Genomic DNA, 8,748 nt, shown 5'->3' with positions numbered 1-8,748 from the left:
CAGCCCAAAGCCCCAGGGAAGGCAAAGGGTTCAGGTGTCCCAGCCGTGGCTCTGTGACCAAACCTCCCTTGATGCAGGAAAGGTTTCAGATTTACCCTGCAATTCCAGAGATAATTAGGCACCCGCATCCCATTAGTGACATCTGTGCTCGTACATTGGCTGCCCGATGTTCTAGGACAGTTTCTGCCACCGTTTCTGAGCTCGTTTTCACCTGGAGATGAACCCCTGTAGCCGCAGGGGACAAGATAAGGGAGAGATCCAGAGATCCCAGGCACTCACCTCCAGCGGTGTGGCCACCTGGAGGCTCTCAGAGATCTTTTGTGCCTCTGGCTGCCAGCAGACATGGCCTGGAGAGCGCCAGGGAGGGCAGGCCCAGGGCTGCTAGGAGCTGCATAGCTCCGAGGCACGGTGTCTGTCATCAGCACAGCGATGCAGAAAGTGTTTCTGCAGCTGTGTCCTTGCTGCAGGAGGAGAGGACGGGTCCCTCTGTGGGTCAGGGACCCCTTCCCCACACCGGTGTCCTCCCCAGCTCCTGGGTGGGCACTGCAAGCCGTGAGGGTTGGCTCCTTCACCGTATGGAAAGGCCAAAGGGCCTCAAGAATGACTCCCTTCGGGCTTCTGCCATGGCCGTTACCACCAGCCAGGCTGTAACCAGGGCCTGTTGATTTTCAGGCACAGAAATGCTGAGGAAAGGCCTGATTTTGTGCCTGCCACGCAGCCATCTTGGCCAACCTGGGCCTTCCGATTCCTTCTGTTCCCCCTAAGCAAAAGCGGATTCCTGTGTGCTCCCTTCCTGGGGAAGGAAAGCTCTTCTTCTCGAGTTATGAGGAGAAAATTGTCACTGTAAAGGCTCACTGAGGCTCCTCTCTCCCAGTACATGGCAACACTCAGACCTGACTCCACTTATATGAATCCTGCTACAGGGTGAAGTATTAGCCCTGGATTTTTAAGATGCTTGAGCATTTAATCCACAGTCAGTAACGAAGGAGAAAGGCAGTCTTTTGCAACTCCGGACTTCAGTAATTACCTTTTGGTCTTCCGTGTATTTATCTTTGTGAGGCTTGTATCTCTGTACAGTGTCCATTTTAAACATTAAATAGAAATGCAGTAAGAAAAAAAGGATGGCACAAGAACAGGGCAGGCAGCAGGCCAAGTCTCTCCAAACCCCTGTGCTTATAATTTTGCTGCAAGACCATGCAGCTCTTCCGTAAGTGCCTTAAATGACTGCAGTACTCCTGGTTTCAAGGTGTCCTTCCTCTTTAAGTCCTTTATCGAGTTCATGAGCCTACCCTGATCCATTAATTTCTATTTATAGGGATCTGATTGTCCCTCCACAGGAAAACACGAAGCTCTTAACAGCACTTCTTTATTCTGTACCTGTTTTCCATGCTTGGTATAATAGAAATCATGAGGCCAGGCCACTCTTTCTTTTCTTTTTATTTTTCTGCCACAGGCACATGGGATGAGAGAAACCCAGGGGGAAGGATTGCAGTGATACAGGGGAACGAGTGGTCCATGTGCAGAATGCAGATTTTTCACCTAGTGCAAGGTCTCCTGTCACTGGGCAGTCAGCAGCAGAGCTCGTAGCACAGTGAGCAGCGACGGACCCAGGTACTCGGAAGAGAATTAGGGGTGATGTGAGCCTGTCACCTTCCCCCAGTCTTCTTCCCAAGCATCCTGAAATCACATTAAAACGCGGAAACCCAACAAAAAGCAGAGCAGTTACACGGCATTCTCTTCACTGACATAAGATTCAAGCTGTGGGGTGCAGTGGGAAAGGAAAACAGGTTAAAAGAGATGGTGTTCTAGGTCCAGTTAATACGGGCAACAAGGCAAGAAACCGTACATAAATAAATCAAGCCAGAGAAAGAGGAGGGAAAGAGTTCATCTAGATTTTTATTAACAGTGTTTCAAGAGACAATAGAAGAGAAGGGAGGAAAAAAAGGCAGACACCACAGCAACAGTTTTAAAATTGTACAAAGGTAATAACATACAGAATATCTGGTTCCATAGTTACAGTCAGTACAGGCTGTGTAGGGAAAGGGGGACTTAAAAAACGTGTTACAAAGTTGTACTGAAAGCAGGCAAGTGAAGGAGGTTAATAGGTTACAGCGTATTTACAGCAAGTGCCAGCCCCTGGTGCAGCAGCCCAGCCGTTCGGCGTGTATCGGAGCCGTGTTAATCAACCACACGTAGCAGCTTTCACTTGGCTGAAGAACTTTCTCTCCGTGCTGTTTAGATAGGAAGGTACGGGAGCCTCGGCCAGCAAGAGGCTGGCTGGGCTGTCTCGTCCCAAAGGCTCCCAGCCCGGGCTGTGTCACCCTGCCCTAGGAAAAGGCTCGCTCGCCCTCTGTGATCCAGCAGCCCCAGGCGTCACACCGAGGGCTCCAAGGGTGGGGAACTCAGCCTGATGTTCCTGTGCTGACGGAGGGATGGGATGGATGGAAGCGACTGAGACAGGTCTACAGCTCCACGGACAACCTGACGGCAACCCCCTGGCCACTTCCAGCGTGTCTGCGAGTGGAGCAGGAGGACACAAACTCAACGTGCTCCTCCACGGCCATCGCTGCGAGCCAGGATGGCTGTGAAGGGATGCTCCTGCTTCAGCCTCTCCAGCCATCTCAGCTCCTGCACTAGGAACACACAAGGTCCTCCTTGTGCCCTGAAAACCATTGTGGCTCCCACCTCTACCCCTCTTTCCCTCCCCGTAACTATTTGCCTGCCCTTTCCTCCCACTACCACGTGCGAGGTACATACCCCAGTCCAAATTCCCTACAAGGCAGAGGAGCCAGCAGGCAGACTGCGATATGAATCACATTCCTATGGAAACAGCACTGTATATTTTGGAATCTCAAAAAAAAAATAATAAATAAAGTTCTTTCAAACTCCCACTCTCCCTTCTGCTCGGTCCCTCCTTGCCCACCCTTCTCCACACATCAGCACCAAATGCTCTCGCACGCAGGCACACTCACACCGACGTTTGTCATCAGCAAACCAAGTGTTTAAAAATCACATTGAGTCCCTTTGCTCTGTTTTGTCTTTGGTTGAAAGCAATAATGCTCGGGCAGCGAGGAGAGAGGAGCAGGGGCAGGGGCAGCCCAGCAGCAGCAGAGGACAGCCGCGGTAGGGCCGCTGGGCCATCGCTTAGCAGTGCATTTCTTTTGGAGGTCCTGGTTTTCTCTTGCATAAATAATGGCCATTTGTGCTGGTCTGAGATGTTATTGATCTATTTTATGCTGATCACAGCCTCAGCTTGTCTTTAAACAAAAAGGGTTTGACACCAGTTCATCCAATTCCAAGGAGTTTCACAGTGCAGAGAGCATCTCAGAGACCACAACATTAAAAACACCCAAGGCACCCCTCGATGGCACCAGGGGGATCATTTCAACTTGCCAGCAACTTGAAGTCGTCCCATGGGGAATCAGAGACAGGTGCCTCTAAGACTCAAACCCAGCCTACCTGTCCAGGCACTCGGTTACAGGGTTTGGGTCAATTCAAACAAAAGCTAGTACAGGCATGGAAATAATTCACCCAGGTCTCAAAAACTCAAAAGATGACAGAATCTGCAGGGCTGGGGTAAGGGTTTGGGTCCTTTTGCGTTTGGACAATGCCTGGCATGTTGCTTTCGAGACAAAGGCAAAGCCTCTCACCTTATCTGTGGTTGCAGCCAAGTTACTGGCACAGTTACAACCTTTGCACGCTTTGAAAAAGAAAGAAGGAGGAGTTTTGGCATTCAGTATTTCAAACGAGATTGTACAACACAAATCCAGCTGTACTAGGAGAAAAAAAAAATGAGTGTTCAGATCTAGCCTTCCCTGTAGCCCAGCTGGCCATTTATTTTGCTGAAAACAAAGTTTGTGTCCAACTTCCCCACTCCCCCCCCCTCCAAAGCTCTAGGCACGCACACACACACGCCCCCATCTAATAAATCAAACACAAACCAGTGAGAAGTGCCTCTCCTTAGCATTTTTTCCTGGAGAACCTTTTTTTTTTGTTGTTTTAGAAACTGCAGGATGTACTAAAGTGGTTGATTATATTACAAACTTGAGGCATTTCATGCCTCGTCATCTGTATAATGAAAAGAGAAGAGAAAAGGGGGGGGTGGGGAAGGGGGAAGAGGAGAGCTGTAGGGGAAAAAAAAGGCAATATTCCCTAACAATGCTACAAAAAAATCCTGACATTAAATACAGACAAACTGTATTGAATAAAAATTGCACTAGTCCTCTGGGCACATCAATAATAAATTAAATACTTAACAATTCCACTGATTAAAAAAGACAGCACAAAATCCATAACAAAAGAACATAAAACCCCCCAATACTGTATGTAGGAAAAGTGCACAAAGTTGCTTTATACATTGAATCTAAATAAAGTACCAATACATGTTAAATAAATTGTCTTGCAAGACACTGCTTTTTGCATCAGTATTTACACACGCTTCAACTTCATGTACTTCAGCAGTAAGTCTGAGCTTCACTGGACCTGTCTGTACCCGGTTCTTGTTTTGTTCTCATCAGTCACTCATGCCGACTGTGAAATAAAATGACCCAAAGTGGAAGCCACGTCTCCAGTCCTCCTTGGCTTACAGAAAGGATCAGGCCTATTCCTAACTTCCCCTAGAAGCTGGGAAACCGACTGGGGTGTTTTAAGTTGCTGTGCATGTGAAAAACGTTGCTAGATGATGATCGTGCTGAAGATCCTTAACAGAGCAGGACCGTGGTGGTGGTGAGACATCTGCTCCACTGCCACGATCTCTGAAGTACCCTGGAAGATGCCTGGAAGATTGAGAACTCAAGGGGAACCACATCAGCTCTGACAAACGTCTCAACAGATGCAGGAAGCATAAAACGGGCTGGGATTATCGAAGAGAATTCATCGCAGAGGGTCTCCCAGTTCCTGACCCAGGCGGCAAAGCTGCTTCTTGGCTGCATGCTGGTCCCTGTCCTGTCCTGAGCGCTCAAGCACTGATCTGGATGCCAGGGGGTGATCTAACCATGCACGGTGCTGCCCTGCTGAAGGGCTCAGCCAGGCACTGATTGCAGAGCAAGCAGGCTCAGCTCACGAGGAGGGCGGCCAACAAAGCAGTGACACCAGCAAAAGGCAGCACTGCTCCGAGGGGGAGCCCCTGTAACCTCGGGGTGACTTGGACCAGGAAGAAAAGCAGCGCAAAGGATTAAAGCTTCAGAGCAGGCATTGAGCAGCTGAGAAAGGAGAAAACCAGTTTGCTGGGTACAGAGCCTGGTCCTCGAGGCAGGACGGGTGGAATGATGGAGAAGATGCAGCGAAAGGCATTGCCAGGGGTGAAAAGGCTGATGGGGCCAATAATATATTCATTAATTCTTTAAACAGTGGTGGAAGGAGATGGTTTGTGGCTTAGGGAAGAAAGGAAGGCCCTGGGACTGGATTCTGCACCGCCACTGAGCTGCAGCACTTCCAGCACGGTCACTGGGACTATTTCGGGCTCACAGCAGACACCTGGAACTGAGCTCAGAACTTGGCACTGGGCATCCCGCAGCTTCAGGAGAGAACAGGAATGAGAAAGCCACAAGAGAAAGATGGGATTCAAGCCCCAGAGTGCAGAGACTGAACTCTGTGATCCGTCTGCAGCAGGACGTGGGGCAGCACTTCCCGAGGGAAGCAGGGACGCTCCCAGGAACCGAGGGGACAACTACCAGAGCCCAAGGGGAGCTTCTTTTTCGTTCCACGTGCAGACACACAGGTGTACTCTGAGCGCTGTAGGATCAGTCTGAGGGCACTATCTCAAGCGAGGAGCTGGGTTGTGCTGGCAACTGAGGACAGAAGTAAACCCGCAAAGGTTTGACCCCCCCAAGGGCTGCAGCAAGACACCAGCCAGTTTACAAAGAAAGGAAGTCAAAGAGTGGATGAAAAAGAGCATGATTGTGTCTCACTGCTGATGTAATGCAGGAGGACGGGGAGCTCTGCCTGGTATTTGTGTTCCTCGTGAGATCCCGACCCCTTCAGGACTATCTGTAAGGCACGATGGCCCAAGCCCAGAGCCAGCACCCGAGGTGCCCAGGCAGGCTGAATACCAGCTGTGGGCTGCCGCCCACGAGCCCTGAAAATTTCTGATGCCAACAGCAGTTTGAGGGCATTCTGAAGTGGCTCTTGCAGGAGCACATCTCAGCGTGGCACCCAAGTTCCCAACCATCTCTGCAGGGCCACTGTAGCAGGACCCCATAACAGACCATAAACACCAGCAACAAAGTGCTCTGAGTAGAAACACATTCCCCCACTCCAGCAAAGAATAATACCAGAAAAAGGAAAGAAAAAAAATAAGGTTCTGCTGGTCGTTGGAACTGGGAAACGCCGAAGTCCCCGGGTCAGCTGCTGAGATGCCCTACTCACATGCTTCAGCATGCGGGGTGAGCGCAGAGGGATACACATGCAGGTAGGAGTCTCCTTCATAGAGACACTGAGTCAGAAATACGGTGACCAGGAAACAAACCAAACCAAATTGCATCGTGCAGCCAGCCAGCTTGGCAGTGGCAGTTGGACTTGGCTTTTCTTCCCTGACAGAAAAGCCCATCGCCAGCGACAAGCTTCTCCCAGCCTCAAAAAAAAGTTAGCATTGCTGCTTCACACCACGGGCAGAGCGCATCCCGGCCCAGGAAGCAGGTGAGCTATGGCTTTGACCAGCTAACCACCAAGGCCAAAAAAAGGGGAGCGTGGCTGGTAATAGTCCTGAGAGCAAGTGAGGTGGGTAGCCATGGCTCTCAATTCTACCCCTTCTGTTGTGCAGCGAAGCATCTGCCCCACGAAACAGCCTGTTCCCGACTTAGAGGTTGCATTTGAGTTTTCTAAACTGGCCCCAGCAGCTCCCAGATGCTGCAGAGTCCCAGGAGAGAGCAGGCTGCTGGTCGCACTGCCAGGAGAGGGCTCCCCATCAGAATCCCTTCCAAACGGCTCAGACGAGAATTCAGCGCGTGGTGACTGCACCGAAACAGAGACAAGAGAGGTTCGTCTGATCCTAGTGTTGGCAGGCTTCTCCTGGTGATAGAGGGTTTCCTTTTCTTCTTTCTTTCTTTTTTTTTTTTTTAAATTTTTTTTTTCTTTTTGTTTTGTTTAATGCTAAACTCTTCTCCCATACTTTTCACTCACTCGAGTCCACACGCCATGGTCTGTGGTTATGCCCTAAGAATCTCCTACACAAAACCAACCATCCAGTAGTCAAGCATGAGAACTTGATGCTAGCAGGAAAGATCCCTCCTCCTTCCTGCACGCATCTCAACCTATAGGCGCAGGCATCAAAAACAGACCAATCTGCAAGAAACACCAATATACCAAGGATGGGGCTCTCGGGGCTTCCAGGAATCCGGCCCCACTTCAAGACTGCAAAGGGGAGGTGGGGGAGTTGTCACTAACACTCATCTATGTTAAGGCTGATGAACTCTTGTATACACTTCCTGTACTGGAGCTCAGTAGGGCTGTTGCTGGGATATTGACCTGGTTGTCCGAAGGGGCCCTCTGCTTCTCGCATTTCCTCATTCATTCGAGCCAAACGCAGCCTAGAGCGAAACAGAGAAAGCAAAGGGGGAGAGGTTTGGCTTCCTTTCTGCTACTTGCAGGCAGAAAGGAGGGTCCTTGCGGCACTTACAAGGTAACGATGTCTGCGTTGGCCGCCTGGACTGCGATACTTAGCGGGTCCTGCCCGTCGCTGTCCACTGCGTGCTGGTTCGCCCCTCGCTTGAGGAACAAGCAGACCTGGCTGCAGAAGGGAAGAAAAGGCCATCAGCAGAAATCCCACCTCCACGCTGGAGTGGGCACAGAGCACAGTCCCCCCACGGGCAGTCACAGCTCTCCTTGCTTGGGCAGATTCCCCTCTGAACTGCTGTTTGGGATGGAAATCCACCCCAAAAACAGCTCCCCTTCCCATCCCATGACTTTGTGGCAACTCAGAAGCTTCAGCCCAGGGTGATGGAGCAAGCTGGCATGCAAAGGACTTACCCAGTGTGCCCCAGGTACGTGGCATGGTGCAAGGGAGCCCGGCCTCGGCTGTCTCTTTGGTTAACATCTGCCCCGTTCTGCAGCAGGAATTCACAGGCTATCAAGGAGCCCTGGCAAAGCAAAGAGGAATTTTATTTTCAAACTCACCCTCCTGTACTGAGCACGTACCTGCCTGCGAGCTGCCTATTGTCAGCGTGCTCCAAACTGGAGTCAAGGCCACCCATTCCCAAACAAGCACAACATACCCCCATCACGGCTTGAATCAGAGGAGTTTTGTTTTCATCTTCATCGTTCACCCAGTTGACTTCAGCACCATGAGCCAGGGCTTCTGCCATGAGCGGCAGGTTTCGGGCTTGTGCCGCCTTGTAGACCAACAAGCCAGGGTGCAGCTCCCGCAGGTCCTCCAAATCTGATGCCTCCTGCTCAATCTCTGCTTCACCGCTGGACTCCTCTGACACCTCGCACTCTGAGGGGGAGAAAGGGATGCCGAAACATGACCCAAAAGCTTGGCATTTCCATTTTTCTATATTTCCCATTGGTTTTGGTACACAAAATAGTCTTGGCCATCCCTCCTGCCTCGGCTCTAGCTGCTCCCCACGCCACCTCCATCACCAGCCTCTCTGTGGCACCCACCTTCCTCCGTCACGCTGTCCACCACGGAGCCAAACACCAGGATATCCGTGCTGCCGTCCGTGCTTCCCCCGAGCCCGCTGTCACTGCTCAGACCTGCAGGGCCAACAGAAGACAAACCAAGGCCATTTTAATACCCAGGCACTCCAGTAC

At 50.9% G+C, this 8,748-nt stretch overlaps 1 protein-coding gene across 5 annotated transcripts in view; it reads right to left on the bottom strand.

Moving 5' to 3' along the window:
* Positions 1–1,878: 1,878 nt before the first annotated feature.
* Positions 1,879–8,748, bottom strand: part of ACAP3 (ArfGAP with coiled-coil, ankyrin repeat and PH domains 3) — a 69,307-nt gene continuing 62,437 nt past the window's right edge. For 4 of the 5 annotated variants that reach the window (XM_032201277.1, XM_032201272.1, XM_032201276.1 and 1 more), the window contains 5 exons: positions 8,599–8,691; positions 8,211–8,431; positions 7,966–8,075; positions 7,616–7,726; positions 1,879–7,526 (listed from right to left, as the gene is read on the bottom strand). In XM_032201277.1, coding sequence (XP_032057168.1) covers positions 7,379–7,526; positions 7,616–7,726; positions 7,966–8,075; positions 8,211–8,431; positions 8,599–8,691 — 683 coding nt within the window. In that variant the 3' untranslated portion in view covers positions 1,879–7,378. Of the gene's footprint in view, positions 7,527–7,615; positions 7,727–7,965; positions 8,076–8,210; positions 8,432–8,598; positions 8,701–8,748 lie in introns of all 5 variants that reach the window. The other variant, XM_032201274.1, reaches the window with a different exon arrangement.

Source organism: Aythya fuligula, chromosome 21, assembly GCF_009819795.1.
Source record: "Aythya fuligula isolate bAytFul2 chromosome 21, bAytFul2.pri, whole genome shotgun sequence".
Taxonomy (NCBI): Eukaryota; Metazoa; Chordata; class Aves; order Anseriformes; family Anatidae; genus Aythya; species Aythya fuligula.
The sequence above is the reverse complement of the archived record's forward strand: the minus strand, read 5'-3'. Positions and strand labels throughout refer to the sequence as shown.